Genomic DNA, 21138 nt, shown 5'->3' with positions numbered 1-21138 from the left:
CAAGTGACATTTATGATCAACTGTGTGAGAAAGCAAAATGTTTCAGTGTATACTCAGTCGCTCTTGATGAGACCACAGACATCACTGACACTGCCCAGCTCGCAATATATGTCCGTGGTGTTGATGACAATTTTGAAGTGACAGAGGAGTTGCTCACAGTAATGCCAATGCATGGCCAGACCACCGCTCAGGAGATATTTCACCAGCTGTGTGATGCCATTGAGAATGCCGGTTTTTCATGGAAGAGATTTGTTGGGATAACAACTGATGGAGCGCCATCAATGACAGGGAGGAAAAATGGACTGGTGGCACTTGTTCAAAAAAAACTGGAAGAGGAGGGTGTGGAGGAAGCCATAGCTCTGCACTGCATTATCCATCAGCAGGCCCTTTGCAGCAAATGCCTGAAATTTGACAACGTGATGTCTGTTGTTGTGCAATGCATCAACCACATCAGATCCAGGGGCTTAAAACACAGAAGGTTCCGTGCTTTTTTAGAAGAAATGGAGTCAGAATATGGGGACGTGCTTTACTTCACCGAGGTACGTTGGCTCAGCAGGGGAAACATGTTGAAGAGATTTTTTGAGTTGAGAGCAGAAGTGAAAGTCTTCATGGAGAAGAATGGGGTGGCTGTTCCTGTGTTAAGTGATCCTATATGGCTCATGGACTTAGCTTTTCTTGTTGATGTCACGCATGAGCTTAATGTACTGAACAAGAGGTTACAAGGCCAGGGGCAACTTGTCAGTGCTGCCTATGACAATGTGAGAGCATTCTCCACAAAACTTATGCTATGGAAAGTTCAGCTATCTCAGACAAACCTTTGCCATTTCCCAGCATGCAAGGCACTTGTGGATGCAGGCACACCATTCAGTGGTGAGAAGTATGCTGATGCCATTTTGAAGCTACAGGAGGAATTTGACCACAGATTTGCAGACTTCAAGACGCACAGAGCCACATTTCAAATTTTTGCGGACCCCTTCTCCTTTGATGTGCAAGATGCCCCTCCTGTGCTTCAAATGGAGCTCATTGACCTGCAGTGCAACTCTGAACTCAAAGCCAAGTTCAGGGAGGTGAGTGGAAGAGCAGACAAGCTTGGGCAATTTTTGAGAGAATTGACTCCCAGCTTCCCTGAGCTTTCCAGAATGTTCAAGCGGACCATGTGCCTTTTTGGGAGCACGTACTTGTGTGAAAAGCTCTTCTCCACCTTGAACTTCAATAAGTCCAAGTACAGGACCAGACTTACTGATGAGCATCTTCAAAGTCTACTGAGGGTCTCAATTGCTTCCTCCCTCAAGCCAAATGTGGCTCGGCTATGCAAGAGGAAGCGCTGCCAGACCTCTAGCCAAAAGTAGGCAAGAGAAGCCATGTTCAGAACAGCTCATGTTGAAAGTTTCATTAATGTTCATGTTAAAGGTTAAATAACTGTTAATACTGTTAATTTGAATCTGAAAAAAAATAATTTCTCTACCCACCAACTATATGTGGTTTCTTAAGTTTTTCTTATTTGCTGTTTTATTATTATTTTATTTATTTATTACTGATTGATTGATTTATTTTCTTTATTCTTTATTTGTTTATTTATTTTTTCATCTTATTTTGTGTAGAAAATTAAAAATTAAGATATTTGAGAACAGTGGAATGTTTTATCAGAGCTTTTCTTGTGGAAAACCGGAACCAAAGCACTGAAAAAGTGTAGGGTATAGCAGAAGCAAAAGCATTGAAGACAGTTTTTTTTTCTTTTTTTTTCTGTTTTTAATAAATGCGTTTTTTTTGTTGAAAACCTGATGCGGCCCAGCCTCACCCAGACCCTAGCTCCAGTGGCCCCCAGGTAAATTGAGTTTGAGACCCCTGCTCTAAAATAAAGGCACATTGCTTCAATAACATACAAAAGTTTAAAGGGCTTTATTATTGTGGATAAATAAAATGTCGGTCTTGATTTAAAACGCGTAGCTATGATAAAACTTCATAATCTTGGTACATTGTCCTCAATCTCACCATTCTTGTGGACACTGGACATTTTTTAATTTTTTTTTTTTTAACTGGTTGGTTTGAGGTATTTTGAAAATTCGAAGCTGTCAAGGCAATCTGCTCTAAACGGCACACTGATTGGTGTTCACACGTGAGCATTCAAGACTAAACGCATTCACACCGCATTCAGGGTGTTTGGCTTTTCAGTTGCCATCAGCGTCCTTGTTAATGAAAGTCCTCAATTCTGCTGCATGTACACCGTGAGCCTAGTGTTTGTCATCCAACAAATTCAAGGAGACGTCTTCACTCAACTAACCTTGATTCCAGTGTGAGATGAATTTCTTTTCTTTCTCGATGTAAGAGATCTATCATTTATGTCTTCCATTTGTCAAAAGCCACAGGCAGCGAAAGGTTATGAGATATTGATAAGAGATGGCATGAAATGAAGCTATCCCCACTGTCGGATGTTTGCTCGGGGCATTAGAGGGGAAGGGGGTCTTGTGATTGATGCGGTCAGACATCCCATTGTCACTGCTCAGCATTACCTCGAGCAGCTACAGTAAAACAAACTGCAGGATTCATGCCGCTGACAGATGCGCCTCCCATCAGCTCCTCCAGCATCAGCCTGTGAGAACACAAACATTAGTTTTTTCATTAGAGGTCAGGATAAACTGGATTCTTTTTTTTTTAAGCAGACCAATTGTCTATTTTCTGGGCTTTGGTGTGTCCTGTGTGGAAGACAGTATCTGTGGCCCATTGGAGGAAATAACTAATCTGTCACTGGTGGTTGATTTATTACAGAATAAATTAGCATTGCAAGAAAACATTTTCTCTAAATACATTCTCATTTATGTAATGGAGCAGATGGCAAAACCCGCTCCCTGCATCTGTTTCACCCTTTAAAGTGTGTGTGCACAATGAAGGTGGCTCAGAAAACTGTCTTAATGGAACTTGCTTTGCCACAGGAAGCAAGTTCACTTCCATTCTATTCACTTGCATAGAATGGAAGTGAACGGGAGTAGAATATACGCCAATGTTCATTTCTTGCATGTGTGACCGTGCTGTGACACTGTCATGGCTTACATGCACACTTTAATAGAAAACAGCCCCTTGTTGATATCCGTAACACCTGTGCTTTTCATAATGCAGTACGACGAGTCAAATAAATCTTTTTTTTCACAGCAGCTAGCAACCTGGTTCTGTAGCCACCTGTCACTCAAAGTGCCCCTAATTTTGCATAACTTTAAGCTTGAATAAAATGTAAACAGGTGAGTTATACGAATATTCAACCACCCTACAGTTATCGGGAACAGGGAAATAAACTATAGAGGCGAAAAAGGCTGCAAACACGTTTATTTCTGCTATAAAGTGGGACATTCTAACATGGGGGTCTATGGAGATTAACTCGCTTTTGGAGCCAGCCTCAGGTGGTCATTTGAGGAAGTGCAGGTTTTGGCACTTCCGTGTTTTAACACCGAAGGTTGCCCCTTGACTAAAAGGAAAAGTGCGATTTGGAATACAGTGACAATTTCTGCTGCAGAAATGCCGGTTTACAGAATATCTCTGTCTTCAACTTCAACCTGAGAAGAAGAAGAAGTCTAATCAGATGATTACCAAAAACACCCGTGTGGATGCACTGCCTTTTAATGTTACATATTGTTAAAATTGTAAAAGATTAAAAACAACCTTTTTATCCATAAATATGTAGGAATTCTTGTATAATCTGTCCAGTTCTGGAGCACATGGGGTTAATATGCATTTTCTTTCAGCGATGTCTTTTTTCAGCGATGTAGCTTCAGGACTATAACCTGTCACCAACAATAAATGTCGACCAAGTCATCGTCGGTAGGGCCATCAAGCAGCTGTTCCTGAGGCTGGGTGAGTGTCCTTAATAGTAAAAAAAAAAAAAAAAACTCCCATAGAGCCACTTTAACATGTGAGAAGTCCGTCAGTTACGCGAGAGTCCATGCAAACTGTGTACATGCTAATTACATTATATTACACATTAAAAGACAAAATAAGAGGAGTCAGGAGTATGACATGTGAGGGTCATCAGCTGATTAGGCTCACCTGGACCCTTAAACTATAAAAGCTGGTCCACGTGCTCACTCTCTCCCTTCCTACAGTTGACATCCACTCTGCATCATTTCTTTTGCACCCTCCCACAGCACACACTTACTGATTTACTCGTTCCATTGTTTGGACAACCTTATAGTTTAATAAATTGTTCTAAGTTGATGTTCTTGCCTCTGCTCGCTCCTGACACATCCTCTGAGCTAGTGTGTGTCAGTTAACTTTTAACTGCATGAAACACCTATTTTAGTAATAGTGAAGCATGACCTTGAATCATTGGTTTGTTTACCTGAAATACACATCGAAAGTTCTGAGAATTCACTTTATTTTGAGACTGAAATAATTAAAAAACCTTGACTGAAACAATCCCCCCCCCCCTTGTCTATTAATACGCTGTGTTTGCTGCCTGTCTCTTCTGCCACTCTGACTTCCCTTACTGCCCTCCTCAAGGTCCCCCCCCCTCCCACCCGGCTGCCTGTCACCCAGCGGAGCTATCTGAAAGAGCAGCTTAACTCTATGTTGAGAGCCATGACTGAAGTCTCAAATTAGACTGGACTGCACCGAGCCTTGGGTTGGGCAATAGAAAGTGACTCACTGGTATGCATGACAAGCAACTGCCTCTGTTCATTACGGATGGTTTCTGTGTGAGAGAGATTGAACCTCTCCACTGATGGGTTAATTTATCATCCCAACCCCCCTCCTCTGTTTCTCTCCCTCTCTCTCTCTCTCTCTCTCTCTCTCTCTCTCTCTCTCTCTCTCTCTCTCTCTCTCGCTCTCATTCTCTCACACTCTCTCTCTCTCGTACACTCTGACTCTGATGATATTCAAATGTCTGCAGGAAGCCTGAGACGGCAGAGGGAGTCGTGGTGGGAGCGCCGTCTCGTGGTGATTAACCAGGGCGCTTCCAGAGCTGGATTTATGGCACGCAGCTGTTGAGTGGCTGACAGACGAGTGAGTGGCTCAAGCACTGCTGCTTCTCCAGCTGCTCTTACCAGCTCGAGCTCTGCTTACCGTTGCGTAGAGAAGAGGACTGCTGTCCCTGAACACACAACGGTGAGTGCTCTGCCCTTTCTTTCACAAATACTGTCATTTATTTTTTCTTTCAGAACTTCGTCTTTAAAGGTAATGTTTATAAAGGCAACCTTTTCACCAACTGCACAATTCCTCTAAATGTTTGTCTTCTTTGTGTCTCACAATGTGCTTTGACTACTTTGTAGTTGGGGGGAAAAAAAGTGTTTTAGGTTGCCAGCTGTCTAGTTTTACCATACATGGCCAGAAATATTCGAGTACAAAAATAACTCAAGCAAAAGAGCACCTCACTTATGTATTGTGTGTTATGAGCAACAGTGTCTTATTTTCCATTAGTTATACCTATGTAATGTGTGTGTGTGTGTGTGTGTGTGTGTGTGTGTGTGTGTGTGTGTGTGTGTGTGTGTGTGTGTGTGTGTGTGTATCTGTGTTTCTGTGCTGCCTTTTTAAATTTAGTTCACAATGCTGTGTCCTATTTTTAGAAGTTAAGGCATCAGAGTGGAGACGTGATGCCGGCTACCCGCTAGACAGACACAAACTTTAGCCCTGTGCTCAGCTTTCGATCGCTCCTCCCTCCACACACACACTGAACTCCTGAGTACTCCTCTGCGAACGTTCTCCACAATTTGAGCTTTCCTAACTCACTAAAACTTTTGCCGTTTGGACTCTGCTCAGAGGGAAGCCTGGATTCTAAATTACAGCCGGACTCCGTGGATTCAAGACCAGCAGTGTGCCTGCCTATCCCTTGCTCTCACCCAGAGGTCAGAGACTGAGCCGAGCCAGGAGCATCGCTTGTTTAAGGTTAATTGAGAGGCTGCCCCAGGATGAATTGCCCTGCTAAGAGTCCTGAACAAAGTGCTCTTCATCTTTGGGAGCAAGGGACTGTTTGAGGTCCACAGTGCCTTTTTGAAACTTGACTTTTAGTCGTCTCTTGTGGTGTAGGACCCATATGAAAGGTGGCATAAAAAAGGCACGAGCCCGATGAAAACTATTTTCCTCCAGAAGGTCAGACTGTATTTCCGATCAAAGTCCTATAAATTGAGCATTCCTGGCACGAGAGCAGTGAGACTGTTCGGGGAGTGTTTTTATTTGGGTTGCTATGGAAGGAGCAGTTTGTGGCTGAGGGGGCCGGTGGTTACACTGAAACTGGAGCTGGAGGACGCCTTTAAAGATCCAGCTTCAGAACTGCTTCCTCGTCCCACCGTTGCAGAAGTACAGAGTCCTCTTAATGCCTTCATTTAAAGTCATTAGACTGGGTTAGATCAAATCCATTAACGCCATAATGAACAAAACCAGAGCTCTCCCACCCTCGCCACTCATTTGCCCAAAGTGCAGAGTGGGCTGATCAACATGTTAACACGCAAATGATCTGTGGTGGTTAATAGGTATGGTGCAGGGGATATTGGAATAGGTCAATTTAACAGACAGTAATTAATCTTAGTCCTCTTTTGAGCCTCAATGGAGAACTCTGCATACACCTTTACTTTACTGTTTCTCTGCTGCGTTACGGAGATTCAATTTGTCATCATGACTCATTCTCAAGTACGCTTGATACATTTAAATGAGGTGAAAGTCAGGGGGGGGGGAATGACCATTTTATATAACCTACTACTCATCAACCTTCAATCTCCTCTCCCCTGTAGAAAAGGCACAAAGTCATTTTTTCCCCTCCTTTTTTCAGAGAAAATTCATTTGATTGGTTGTGAAATAAGGGCTATTCATCACAGCTGGGCTTGCAGGCCATGTGACAGGTCCTGTGGAGAGACGGGTTCGGTCATAGAAATACACTCAGCCTTTCATGCAAACGCATCTCCTCCCCGTGTCTACTGCAAACGGCAAGAAACGAGCTGTGGCGACTGACTATAGGCCTTTTTATTATCGGCTCTCTAAAATATCTCCTGGACCTCAGTGAGCTCAGACCCCAGCAGCGAGCACGTTTGCTTTTTATCCATCACCACTGGCTGAGAGGGTGGAATATTTACCACATTATTTACAGAAATGCAACTTATTGCCGTTTGTTCATACTGTATGCGGAGTCTGTCGTCCCTTTTCTTCTTGTAGCCTTCCACATGGGAGTCACAGCGAGATGATGTGCCCAGCTGAACATCTGTTAATGTCAAAGAAGAAATAGATTTTGGTGTGAAAAGTGGCTCCTTAACATGATGGAAACCGCCTTTACTGTGGCAGTAAGATGCAACATCTGTCCCGTATGTAAATCAGCCTACTGGATGTAATACACTGCTGAGAGAACTTATACGGCTTTGTTCAGATAACTTTTCCTATTAAATTTTTAGATGTGGCTATAAAGTATTGAGGATTTGGAACAGTTTGTTGCTTGAAAAGCTGCGGTCTTTTTTTGTTTCTGCCGGTTCTGGGTGTTTTTTTATTAACTCATAATAATCTACAACCGACAGCACTTTGTCCAGGCCTTGTCCTCGGATGAAAGGAGCTTTCTCTGCAGCCCGTGTCTGGTTATTAATGCAGATTATTCAAAGGAGTGACACTGCTCCCCTCTGTAGCCTCATGCGGTCCTTGGCTCTCCGCTGTGCTCAAACGCACACTAACAGTGTCGTTGTGAAATCTGTCCCTGAGGTTCCCTGTTGTCACTTTGTCAGATGGTCTAAATGTGCTGACTGGAGGGCTTGCTCCCAGGTCCTGCACTCCTGCAGTTGGAGCTCCGCTGGCCCTCACGTGAGCTGAATGCACAAAATGATGGTTTGTTGTAATACTTGCTGTGGTTTGAAATATGCCGACATTCATCTCCTTGGTTTTTGCCACTGATGGCCTGCTGCTGCGTGGCCAGAAAGCGCTGCCTCGGCTCTGTAGTAACTGGCATTTTCCTTTCTGACTTTAAAAAATGCTGGAATTTCTGCCAAGTTTTCCATTTGTGCAAAGAGCCAGATATCCACTTGGGTCTGTGCGTGAGCTCTGGGCTCATGAATGATATACTGGGCACTTTGTGAACAAGGCATTGTATGGAGGCGCAATTATGCAGTGTGCACGTATACATCTAAAAAGTAAAGGCTTGAACTGAACATATGTGCATTCAGGTGTGTAAAAGCTGCTTGTCAGAGATGGAAATCAACTTCATGACTTGGTTCAGAGCAGAAAAGGTGGCTGGTTAAGAGCATTGAGAAAGGACAGACATACAATGGCAGCATGCAGCCATAACTGGCCACCCAAATATTATGCAGTTTGTGCAGAATTACAGTTGGACAGACACAGAGGTGCACGCACACACACACGCAACCGATCACAGACACACCCATCATTGCAATTCCCCTCAGTTCTACAGACATGGCAACTTTCAGCTAATACCTTTGGTTTTCCATCCAGTAACGTTTCTTTACCGGTTTCGATATTTCCCTCAAGAGTTGGTGGAGAGCTTAAGTAGAATATTGGAAATGTGATTTCAGACAAAATGCTAATGTTCCGTGACAGCTGGATGTGTGGAAAAGAAACTGTTTACACATAAACTTAAACAAAAAGTGATTGCATAATATAGAGGTATTGGTTTTGTCAACAATAATTCTGTGTAGCCGGATGAGCTTTCTATTCTCTGAACCCTTACAAACAACACCAACACTGTGGCATGTCGCGTCCAATCTGCCTTGAAACCGCTTGAAAGAGCAAAATGGTTTGTTTTTTTCTTCAACATCTGTTTCTGTTGCCCGTGTGTCTGCCTCCATGTGATGCGCCCAGCCAGCAGATGGTGCGGGAGCAATATGTCACCACCACCCAGGGCAGCAGCTCGCCCAGGCCGGTGCCCGACCACGTCTACAAGATCGGCATCTACGGCTGGAGGAAGCGCTGCCTCTACCTGTTCGTCCTGCTGCTCATCATCATCTTGGTGGTCAACTTTGCCCTCACCATCTGGATGCTCCGGGTGATGTGGTTCAACACGGTACGCATGACTCAGCTTGGCAGTCTGTGTTGTCAGCTGGGATAGTTTGCTTTCCTCCCCTGTTCATTCTGGGGCTATATGGAGAAAATCAAATATCACAATGTTTTTGAACAAATAACTCCGTCTGTATTATGATATTGTCGGGTTGACTGTTGGTGCTTTCACACAATTTACACAGTGAGATTGTTGATAAATAATCAGTAATGTAGATATAAAGACAAAGTGGGTAAAGGCAAATATTAGAGCAGTCTGGGAGGTTCAGTTAATGACTTTTCTTGAATGCAACCTTTAAAACCAGGAAAAAACGACACTTATGCCATATTACGATATCCAAAATGAAGACGATATCTTGTCTCACATTGATCTGTTGCTCAGACCTACTTTCTTCCATCCATGCTTCTCTTTATATCTTCAGTGTTATTACGTCACTTTCTGATATCATTTTGGCTTGATCCTTCTTATTATACTTATTATTAGCAGCAGAAGTGGTAATATTATCAATTGTTAACTTAATACGTGGCTGTCGAAACAGGATAGCTTGTGTTTCCTATTTCATGCAGTCTTGTTTGCTTCTCAAGTCCAGATGGTAACCATGGATTCATGCAGAAAAAGGGACTCGACAAACCTTCACACGCACTTGGATACACGCACACAGTTTTGAAGTGCCTGCACAGCTAAATCTACTTTCTGGCTCAGTCCATTGCTAAGCGATTCACATTTGGAAACCTATGAAGTGGTTGGATGACAAAATCTAAATTTCTAATGTCTTAACCCGCCATATATTGGATTCTTACCTTAGAGATAAAGCTGTTCAGCTGATTTACTGTCAATATTTCTGCTTTGCTCGCACATTCTGGTTTGTTTGCCTCGTTGAATATTTACCTGACTACTTGTGTCTTTGCTTTGGTTGTAGGAAGGGATGGGACTCCTACAGGTTAACTCAGATGGGGTCAAACTGGAGGAGGGCGAGTCTGAGTTTCTTTTCCCCGTCTACGCTCAGGAGATCCACTCCAGAGAAGTAGGATAATCAATTGTCTCGCTGTTCCACATTCTTCTTTACTCTCCCATCCCTCCTTTTTTTTCTCTCCCAGTCTACCTTCTGCCTTCCTTCCTATCTTTTTCCAGCTCATTCTCATACTTCTGTTTGTTCAGTTAAGTAGCCTGACAGCCTTTCCATTATTGCATCTCACTGTTTACCAAATTGAAACCCGATTGTGAGTTGGATCTGTGCAGAGTAAACGTACTGTCAGCTTCTAAATCTAATTCCTTGCAGACAATCGAGCAGTTTTTATCCAGCTGTAGTGAGTGAACTGCATATTTCTGACTCCACTTTTTCTGGGAGATGTGTCAGAACAAACTGGATTTGGCAGTCCCACACAGAGCACGTGGTGTGCAGCTCTCCATTAACCTCAGGGATATTTGCGGTGGAAAGTAGTTTATGGCCTGCCTGCTAGAAGCAGATGGGAACACTTTGCTGCTGTTGTTTACATGTTATGACTTTTCTTGCTCATGGTAGCAATTTTTTAGTGTTCATTCTTCTTTATGGGCCTCATTAAAAAGGGTAATGTATTTCTCATTTATGGACTGACACTTTCTCTAATGTAGTGTAGGGATGTCTAATGAGAGAGGATCCCTCTCGCCTTCCACGTGAAACGTTTCTTTTGTAAACGGAGCTACAGCTGCAAAGGAACAGTGACGGATTATTGTTGAGGCTTCCTCACTTTAAACATTTCACCAAAGCTTACTTTTACTGTTTAAAAGAAGAAAAAGAAAGTACCACTTTCTAATAAGGCACCATTGTAAAGGGTGTATAAGCTGTAACTAAACACTAAATAAGCTTCATATGTATTTTATAAGCCATTAATAAGAACTACATTTAAAAAAAGCATAAACCAACCTGACCTAACTTATATCAAGTTGTCCAATTCTACCAATATTCTTTCACATAATAAAGCTTAATATTTGTTTTTGTTGCAAATGTACCGTGTACCAGTTGGATATACAAAGCATGTTAAAATGGCTTTTTCCTTTTTTCAGGACTCTTCACTTCTAGTACACTCATCGGAAAATGTTTCGCTTCATGCCCGCAATGAAGATGGTGATGTCACAGGGAGGATATCTGTGGGTAAGAGCCTGAAAGAGGACACGTGTACACACGGGGACACATGGAGCACTCATGCATCACAAAGTATCCCATTGATGTATGAGGGCAATAGTAAAGTCATTCATGCACTTGTCCTGCAGCGATATCCTCATCCAACATCAACAGTGACAAGAAGCCGTCTCTCCATTTATAATCTCTTCGATTTCCATATAAAATCCATTAAATGCACAATTCCTCTCTCTCTGCCATGGCTTCTGGCTCGTCCTACATTACGCACAGGGCCCCAAGGCCTGTGGAGGATCATATTTGTGTCTTTTATGGCTCGCCGACGGCGGCGTTTGAGTCTTTTGTCATAATTAAAAGGCCAACAAACGACCCAACTAATTGCGGCGTTCCACAGTGCCGTTATGTGTCCTTGATCATTAAGCCGTAAAAAGCATAGCCTGCATAATCTCGGCCCTCGGTGAATAAAAGTGAACTGCTTGTTAGAGAAGAGACCATGCCGGTTCACAGCTGTAGGTGCTGAAGTGGGTTAAATGTCTCAATGACTGACCTACCTGCTTAAGATTTGTCTCTCTACAGGGCTGTGAACCGTTATTGTGTCCGAGGTTATTTGACTTAACCCTTCACTCACCTTTCAGTTTGAGCAGTATTGTTACTTGTTTCACACATTTCTTTTCAGAAAGTGGTTGTTTACTCACTTTGTTGCCACTGCCTGTGAGGAGGTTGAGATTTTCACATAGCAATGCCTGAATCTGCTTCATTATATTCTCTAAGCGCTGCAGATTTGAAAAGTGTGAAGAGAGAGAGAGATTTGATTTTGATTGTAATATTTCCAAACCCCTTCAGGTATTCTTGCTTGTGTCTGTTGTTGCAGGTCCAACGGAGGCTCAGGGACACACTCGAAATCTGCTCATTAACTCCCACAACGACAACATGCTGTTCACTGCAGATGGCGACCAGGCTGTGATTGGACCAGACAAACTAAGAGTCACAGGTATGCAAACGGCGGCCACCTGCTGCTTCCTCGGATATATCGCAGCCCTCTTTGCGGAAATGTTTTTCAGATTTGGGGGGGGGGGAAAAAAGACCATATTGACGACAGATGTGAACACAACAGGAGCAATTTGGTTTGATGGCGGATATCTGTGCAACAATCCAGCACCCAAGGACAAAGACAGATGCAGTCATTTTCACAATCATTCATGTCACACTGCTGAGTGCATGGATATCTCTAGATATCCTCTAAAGCACACTTGCATATAAATTAAATGCCAGGAGCTCAATTATACACCTAAGCTTGCATTAATGCCATGTAGGTGGGATCTATCACATTAAGATTCTAATCAAGCATTTTTACATCTACAGTTTTAAGCCCAGAAAAGAGATCTTACACCTTCAGTACCACACACGTGTTGTAATATCACACAACAAAGGGTAGAAGGGTAAAGAATAACAGGCTACTATCAGGCTGAACCATCTCCGGTTATCTTTTCTGTCCTGCTCCCTATTACTGTCTTCATGTCCTGTGTGTGTGTGTGTGTTTGTGTGTGTGTGTGCGTGTGTGTATTGATTATGTAGTGGGTCACTGACCACACTCTGTGTGGCTGATTCATGTTGAAGGGTGTTATCACCAGTGTTGACTGATTGCTAAATTATACCCAAGGCCATTTTGGTCGACGGAGAGCAGCCCAGTCTTACTTCTTTTTTCTTTTTTTTAAACCAGCTTCACAAATTGAAGTAACACACAGATAAAAGAAGATTCTACGGCCTTGCTTGCAGCTCCGTTGGACTGTACTTATGCACAGCGGTGCTTTGAGCTAAATGGCGCTGCTAACATGCTGAGTCCAATCAAGTGCACTCCTACCAATGTTTACCATCTAAGTCTAATTAAGTAATTTGCACAAAACACAAAGTACGTCAAATATCCAGTGGTTGATATTTCACTAAAAGATAAAAATGTGTCTGGCTGGTAGCACTAGAACTAAAACCAGGGGAGCAATTAAGTCAGTATTCATCCTCTTGGGACCATGAATTGATAGTTCAGATATTTCAGTCTGGACCAAAGCGGTGGATGGACCATCAGACCGACATCCCTAGGGCCAAAAATGTGACTGTAGTGTTCAGATGCTTCAAATTGTAATGGCTCATTAAATGCTCATCTTAAGTAGTTGGAAATATTTTTAGCCCTTATTTAAGCCTATTTTGAATGATAAATGGCAGACAAGTGGTGATTTGGAAATGACGGAAAACATCAGCAATGAACAGCTCTGAGTGTGTTCAAAATATTTCACATACACGATTATAGGATCAGTCTACAGGTGTGTGTGTGTGTGTGTGTGTGTGTGTGTGTGTGTGTGTGTGTGTGTGTGTGTGTGTGTGTGTGTGTGTGTGTGTGTGTGTGTGTGTGTGTGTGTGTGTGTGTGTGTGCGTGTGTGTGTGTGCATCAGACCCTCAGACATGCCGTGGATTCTTTAACACATCTTGATACAAACTTTCTCTCACTCAGGGCCTGAAGGAGCCCTGTTCCAGCATTCAGTGGAGGTGCCTCTGCTGAAATCTGAACTTTTGAAAGACCTGAGGTGAGCATTTTGGCCTCCTTGTACAAGTCATTTTACTGGAGAATGTATTTCGACTAAAACTCAGAAGTAAAAGGAAGATTTTCAGAAAAGAGTCAAGTCCTTGCGTTAAACAATATGTGCATGATGTCCACTAAAGCAACACCAACTCTTGTACTTGTAATACTGAGCTGTTTTTTTGTTTTAGGTTGGAGTCTCCTACTCGCTCTCTCAGTATGGAAGCGCCAAAAGGAGTTCATTTCAAAGCGTTGGCCGGCAACATTGAAGTTGCTTCTAACATGGATGTCATTCTGCAGTCGAGTATAGGACTGGTAAGAAAAGCGATGTTCACTTTCCAAAGTCTTCAACATAACTTCCGGTCTGTTTTTAAAAAAAAACCTTATTTGGATTACCAAGGGAATATATATACAGTATGCTTTTGCAGCTACATGCTGCTTCACGCTTCTCTAATCTCTCACAGTCACACCTGGGAGCTTTTCATCCAAGTGAGCCTCACTCCACTGCATTTAGACAGTAGCTCTGTATTTTCCCATAATATGTGTTGACGTTTTTGTCCAAAATACCGTAAAGATTTCTCTGAGAGAGCTCATTAGACCGTTCTACTTCAGTTTGTGGTAACACTTGTACCCATTGCCTGTGGCTGGAAAGGGAAGACACTGACATTATACTGTACCGTATCTTTGGACTTTCAGTAAATCTTATTTGTATGCATGAGGAGTTCTTTATGAAGCCAAAAAGAGCACTAAGCCTTTTGAGCGCTATAGGTCTGAGGTGCAGTGATTTGCAGTTTCCATGTTTAGAGTGAGTTTTGGTGAATGTGGCTAAATAAAGCATTTGTATCACAGGCACCGATTCTGATCTTTTTGACTGCTTTCTCTCAGTAAAGCAGAGCATTTATATGACAGCGTAGTTGCGGGGTGTAACACACCCTCATCTCTCTTCTGTTGCTGTAGGGAAGAAAACTGGGTGTTAATCTGCTCTGAACTGGTCCTGGATCATTTATTTAAATGTTCACATTCTCTGGTTTTCAGCATTCGTTTGTTTTTCTGCCACGTGAAAGTGGACTTTAATCACATTCTCATAACTTCCTTATGGATCAGTGCACTGATTCTATCTCCCAGCGCACTGTGTCATTATGAGTGTGTGTGTGTGTGTGCACTCGGCTCTAAATGGAAAGAATGAAGCAGTGATATTTCTTTGTTGATTCAATACAACTCTTTGGTCTCTCCTTGTATTGTCCTTTGCTCTCCACGCTGTCTGCTGTGCAGCTGGTGCTGGATGCTGAGACGGTGCGCATGCCGAGCTTGCCCCAGAGTGAAGCAGGAGTTTCTGGAAATGCTCAGGATCTCTATGAGGTCTGCGTTTGTCACAGCGGCAAGCTCTTCCTGTCCAAGGCTGGGGTCACCTCCACTTGCAGTGAGAATCAGGAGTGCTAGAAAGACTCCGACAAGGTAATCGATTTTCCATCTCTCAGTAGATGCGTCTTCTGGGAGGCAGTGAGCACAACTGTTTATATTCGGCCTGGAGTTTTAAAAAAAATAAAATAAAAATATTTATACCACAGTGGGTCTCTGATGATCTCAGAGCTAAGATCCCACTGGCACATCGAGGCCTGTAAAAGTACAAATGCCTGCTGGCGTACACGTAGGAGACGTCATGAAATGCATCCTTTTAGTTGCATTTATGATCTTCTAACCATTCAGCTGAAACACATCCTTCCAAATGTATCAGCATCAGAGCTTTGTGAAGATTTACACACACAGTATCATGGCTGGGCAATGAGGAGCTGGTAACAGCTTACATCCTATGCAATATTATCTTGTGGTGCAATAAATAAACTGACACATATCAAGGGCTTGGAATATAAAACGTCTTTAAAAGGCAGACAGAATGTTATTTTGGTCTACGTATGCCCTTCTGGGTCCAAGCCCTTGGTATGTCTTTTTTTTTTTGTCTTGGTGTTCAGCATGTTTTTATTTAATTGGGGGAAAATATTATGAAATGCTGGTAAATATCTTGTCATTGTCACTTTAGATTGTTTTTTATTATTATTTTTACCCTAATCAGATAAAACACTAGGCATCAGACTTGTTTCTTTTTTTTTCAACTGTTAAAGTTTGACATTAAAATACCATGTGCTTATGGTACCATAAAGTGTTACCGGTGTGGTATCATGTGTGCAGTTGTGTTTTCATTGTTTATTTTTTTTTAGTTAATACAATTATGTATGTTTTGGCCTGTGTATTTGTAAGCCCCACATAAGCATGCAATTATGCCTTAGCTACAAGACAGTTTTTCTTGCAAGTAAGCTGGTCTGTTTCTTCAGTATCCTCATTTACATCCAAGGGTCTACGACTGAAAAAACATTCCTTTCGTCCACCTTAACGGAAGCAAAAGCTGAACATTTCTAATGGACTACATGTAGTTATGGGTAGTTTAAGGGTATTATTTCAGTTGTGCTTTTGGGTCAAATATGCCTTATTTTTACACAATATGCATGACGGGGAATAAACTACATTTGCATCTGTAAGATAAAGATTCTCAGTTCATGAAGTCAAAAAGGGAAATATTTTGTAATGGCTGCATTGAGTTTAGCATTAATTCAACTGCAAGAATGCATAAGTAATATCTCACAATTTTATTAGTATTTCTAAGTAGATAATTAGCAATTATCACACATGTTCTGGCCTATTTTGATAGTGTGTAATGTGCATTTATTTTTGTATGTTGAATAAACTTTGTGCTATTCTATGATGCATCTGTCGGAGCTATTCATTCTCATACGTGTTTTTCTGCAGACTGGTCTCACGTTTTGTGTTCAATCTTATCTTTTAACAAAAAAGGCTGGCTCTCAATGTATTTCATCATTTTCATAATGTCCACTGTTGGGTTCTTCTGTGCACTAAAGCTATCATGTGATGATGGAAACAGTTTTGATCATTTCCTGACATGTTTATTGGCTCTCTGATGCCCTCTAGTGGAAAAGTGCTGCAGTACCGCCAGGACGTACTAAACGGACAGCACAAACTCCATAGACTTAGACCAGCAAGCAAAGAGAGCAGCTTTTCTGATCTTATTCAGTACATCCCAGGATTACAGCACGGGTTTGACCTTTGTTTAAGTGTAAGATCTGGCTCTGAAAACAAATGTTTTCAAATCTAATGTTTTCTTAAAATTGTTTAGACTTAAAAGAAAGTCTTTTTTTGCTCTAAAATGACAAAATGTATCTCTCAAATAAAACCCCTGCCAGCTGTGACATTCCCATGTCAATACCAATAATCAGAGTATATTGACTTCATATATCTCCACATCCAGAAAATGTTTGGGGTTGTTTTGCTTTAAAAGTAACTAAAAAAGTAAAGTAACTAAAAAAGTAACTAAAAAGTAAAGTAACTAAAAAAGTAACTTTAAAAGTAAAGTAACTTTAAAAGTAACTAAAAAAGTAAAGTAACTAAAAAAGTAACTAAAAAGTAAAGTAACTAAAAAAGTAACTTTAAAAGTAAAGTAACTAAAAAAGTAAAGTAACTTTAAAAGTAACTAAAAAAGTAAAGTAACTAAAAAAGTAACTTTAAAAGTAAAGTAACTTTAAAAGTAACTAAAAAAGTAAAGTAACTAAAAAAGTAACTAAAAAGTAAAGTAACTAAAAAAGTAACTTTAAAAGGAAAGTAACTAAAAAAGTAACTTTAAAAGTAAAGTAACTTTAAAAGTAACTAAAAAAGTAACTTTAAAAGTAAAGTAACTAAAAAAGCAACTTTAAAAGTAAAGTAACTAAAAAAGCAACTTTAAAAATAAAGTAACTTAAGTAAAGTTATGACTTTTCGACATGGTACACTGACTTTTTCATGACTTTTTTCGACATCCTATACTATGCTGTTTATAACTCCGCAGCAACTCCCTTCATCAACATCGATTGTCTTCCTTCAGGATGGAGTCCAATCGCCAAAGACGTTGCACTATTCACATTTGTACAATGTGTAATAAATTATTGTGAAATTCTAATGAAGTCTCTCCTGATTGAATGACTTTTTTGACTGTTTTTCGACTTTAACCCCAGTAGAACAAACTGAAAAAACACAATTGGGTTTCATCATTAAATTCTTTTCTTTACTGCATTTGCACATAATTCACTGAACACACGGAAGTCCAGAAGCATCCAATACATAAACTGACCGATGAAAACAAGGTAAAAACAATACGTCTGTAATAAAATACACTTTCATGTTCTTATATGCATAATATAAAAACAATAAAGGAAAATATTTAAATTGCAGTAATTACTATTTACAAAAGGCATTTTCTTTTAAAAGGAACTTTTACAACTTCAGTACCTAAAATAAATCAAACTATATGCAGGTCAGGTGCAGTAGTACAAAAAGGCTTTGATATCAGGAGAGTAAGGTGACAGTTTTACAGCAGGACAGAAAGGCGGGATAAGGCCTGATGAACATTAGGTAGCCTGGAGGAGTTCACCAATGAGGAGCGAGTGCTTTTCCTCCGTTTCGTCTCTGGCCGGTCCAGGTTGCCTTCCAACCCAGCTGATATCACGCAGAAGTTCCAAATCATCAAGGTTGATAGGGTGAGGTCATCGCTAACGGAAATAACGAGCCTGTTGACGAGGGCATCTCCCATGCCATGCACATTATGCACTGAACACAGACTTCTATTCGCCAAACCTGTAAGGCAGTGTACTGTACTGTTTATATGTTGGTTGAAATTAAAGATATGTGTAGTTTTGGTTTTCCAAATGTGCAAGGTGTTGTAATTAATGCAGCGCTTACTCTGAATCAACACTACAGGGATACGGAATAAAAGTTTTTCAAATAAAAATAAAGTAACTAAAAAAGTAACTTTAAAAGTAAAGTAACTAAAAAAGTAACTTTAAAAGTAAAGTAACTTTAAAAGTAACTAAAAAAGTAAAGTAACTAAAAAAGTAACTTTAAAAGTAAAGTAACTAAAAAAGCAACTTTAAAAATAAAGTAACTTAAGTAAAGTTATGACTTTTCGACATGGTACACTGACTTTTTCATGACTTTTTTCGACATCCTATACTATGCTGTTTATAACTCCGCAGCAACTCCCTTCATCAACATCGATTGTCTTCCTTCAGGATGGAGTCCAATCGCCAAAGACGTTGCACTATTCACATTTGTACAATGTGTAATAAATTATTGTGAAATTCTAATGAAGTCTCTCCTGATTGAATGACTTTTTTGACTGTTTTTCGACTTTAACCCCAGTAGAACAAACTGAAAAAACACAATTGGGTTTCATCATTAAATTCTTTTCTTTACTGCATTTGCACATAATTCACTGAACACACGGAAGTCCAGAAGCATCCAATACATAAACTGACCGATGAAAACAAGGTAAAAACAATACGTCTGTAATAAAATACACTTTCATGTTCTTATATGCATAATATAAAAACAATAAAGGAAAATATTTAAATTGCAGTAAATACTATTTACAAAAGGCATTTTCTTTTAAAAGGAACTTTTACAACTTCAGTACCTAAAATAAATCAAACTATATGCAGGTCAGGTGCAGTAGTACAAAAAGGCTTTGATATCAGGAGAGTACGGTGACAGTTTTACAGCAGGACAGAAAGGCGGGATAAGGCCTGATGAACATTAGGTAGCCTGGAGGAGTTCACCAATGAGGAGTGAGTGCTTTTCCTCCGTTTCGTCTCTGGCCGGTCCAGGTTGCCTTCCAACCCAGCTGATATCACGCAGAACTTCCAAATCATCAAGGTTGATAGGGTGAGGTCATCGCTAACGGAAATAACGAGCCTGTTGACGAGGGCAAACATATCAATAGTACAAACTACTAAACTTTTTCCCCCTATCATGTCCTACAGCCCGTCAACGGCCTCCCTACTGCACAGACCTGCTTCTTCCTGTTTCGCCTGCCCCCTTACACGAGCCAGGTCATCCTCGCTGAGCGTCTGCGTTACTCCATCCACAACTGCCCCTCCATCGACAACTACATGCTGACCTACAACACCGACGCAGCAGACAGCTCCGACACAGAGGAGTGAAGCGGCCAGCTGTGGTCAACCTGGTGATGAATGTATCTTCTCCCATGCCATGCACATTATGCACTAAACACAGACTTCTATTCGCCAAACCTGTAAGGTAGTGTACTGTACTGTTTATATGTTGGTTGAAATTAAAGATATGTGTAGTTTTGGTTTTCCAAATGTGCAAGGTGTTGTAATTAATGCAGTCCTTACTCTGAATCAACACTACAGGGATACGGAATAAGAGTTTTTCAAATAAAGATAAAGTAACTAAAAAAGTAACTTTAAAAGTAAAGTAACTAAAAAAGTAACAAAAAAAGTAAAGTAACTTTAAAAGTAACTAAAAAAGTAAAGTAACTAAAAAAGTAAAGTAACTAAAAAAGTAACTTTAAAAGTAAAGTAACTAAAAAAGTAACTTTAAAAGTAAAGTAACTAAAAAAGTAACTTTAAAAGTAAAGTAACTAAAAAAGTAACTTTAAAAGTAAAGTAACTTTAAAAGTAACTAAAAAAGTAAAGTAACTAAAAAAGTAACTTTAAAAGTAAAGTAACTAAAAAAGTAACTAAAAAAGTAAAGTAACTAAAAAAGTAACAAAAAAAGTAAAGTAACTTTAAAAGTAACTAAAAAAGTAAAGTAACTAAAAAAGTAAAGTAACTAAAAAAGTAACTTTAACAGTAAAGTAACTAAAAAAGTAACTTTAAAAGTAAAGTAACTAAAAAAGTAACTAAAAAAGTAAAGTAACTAAAAAAGTAACTTTAAAAGTAAAGTAACTTTAAAAGTAACTAAAAAAGTAAAGTAACTAAAAAAGTAACTTTAAAAGTAAAGTAACTAAAAAAGTAACTAAAAAAGTAAAGTAACTAAAAAAGTAACAAAAAAAGTAAAGTAACTTTAAAAGTAACTAAAAAAGTAAAATAACTAAAAAAGTAAAGTAACTAAAAAAGTAACTTTAAAAGTAAAGTAACTAAAAAAGTAACTTTAAAAGTAAAGTAACTAAAAAAGTAACTAAAAAAGTAAAGTAACTAAAAAAGTAACTTTAAAAGTAAAGTAACTTTAAAAGTAACTAAAAAAGTAAAGTAACTAAAAAAGTAACTTTAAAAGTAAAGTAACTAAAAAAGTAACTTTAAAAGGAAAGTAACTAAAAAAGTAACTTTAAAAGTAAAGTAACTTTAAAAGTAACTAAAAAAGTAACTAAAAAAGTAAAGTAACTAAAAAAGTAACAAAAAAAGTAAAGTAACTTTAAAAGTAACTAAAAAAGTAAAATAACTAAAAAAGTAAAGTAACTAAAAAAGTAACTTTAAAAGTAAAGTAACTAAAAAAGTAACTTTAAAAGTAAAGTAACTAAAAAAGTAACTAAAAAAGTAAAGTAACTAAAAAAGTAACTTTAAAAGTAAAGTAACTTTAAAAGTAACTAAAAAAGTAAAGTAACTAAAAAAGTAACTTTAAAAGTAAAGTAACTAAAAAAGTAAC

General features: G+C 39.7%; 1 protein-coding gene across 3 annotated transcripts; it reads left to right on the top strand.

Annotated features, from left to right (window-relative positions):
• The first annotated feature begins 4906 nt into the window (after positions 1-4906).
• On the top strand, positions 4907-19944 carry sgcg (sarcoglycan, gamma). Of its 3 annotated transcripts, XM_079165791.1 has the most exons (9): positions 4907-5091; positions 8770-8971; positions 9885-9989; positions 11009-11096; positions 11953-12072; positions 13585-13657; positions 13842-13965; positions 14923-15105; positions 19512-19944. In XM_079165791.1, exons 2-8 carry the CDS (start codon positions 8777-8779, stop codon positions 15088-15090), a joined length of 873 nt encoding a protein of 290 aa, XP_079021917.1. In that variant the 5' UTR covers positions 4907-5091; positions 8770-8776; the 3' UTR covers positions 15091-15105; positions 19512-19944. The 3 variants fall into 3 exon arrangements, with proteins under 3 accessions (XP_079021917.1, XP_079021916.1, XP_079021918.1); XM_079165790.1 differs by lacking the exon at positions 19512-19944 and having other exon boundaries at positions 14923-16408; XM_079165792.1 differs by lacking the exons at positions 4907-5091; positions 19512-19944 and adding an exon at positions 5650-5828 and having other exon boundaries at positions 14923-16408.
• The last annotated feature ends 1194 nt before the right edge of the window (positions 19945-21138 follow it).

This window comes from Pholis gunnellus (genome assembly GCF_910591455.1).
Source record: "Pholis gunnellus genome assembly, chromosome: 9".
Taxonomy (NCBI): domain Eukaryota; kingdom Metazoa; phylum Chordata; class Actinopteri; order Perciformes; family Pholidae; genus Pholis; species Pholis gunnellus.
This window is presented reverse-complemented; position numbering and strand designations above follow the sequence as displayed.

Coding starts and splice junctions, on each gene's coding strand:
- sgcg (XM_079165791.1), top strand. CDS start 8,777: ATGGTGCGGGAGCAATATGTCACCACCACCCAGGGCAGCAGCTCGCCC. Junction 13,658..13,841: donor GAACTTTTGAAAGACCTGAG/GTGAGCATTTTG, acceptor TTTTTGTTTTAG/GTTGGAGTCTCCTACTCGCT. Junction 13,966..14,922: donor TGCAGTCGAGTATAGGACTG/GTAAGAAAAGCG, acceptor TCTGCTGTGCAG/CTGGTGCTGGATGCTGAGAC.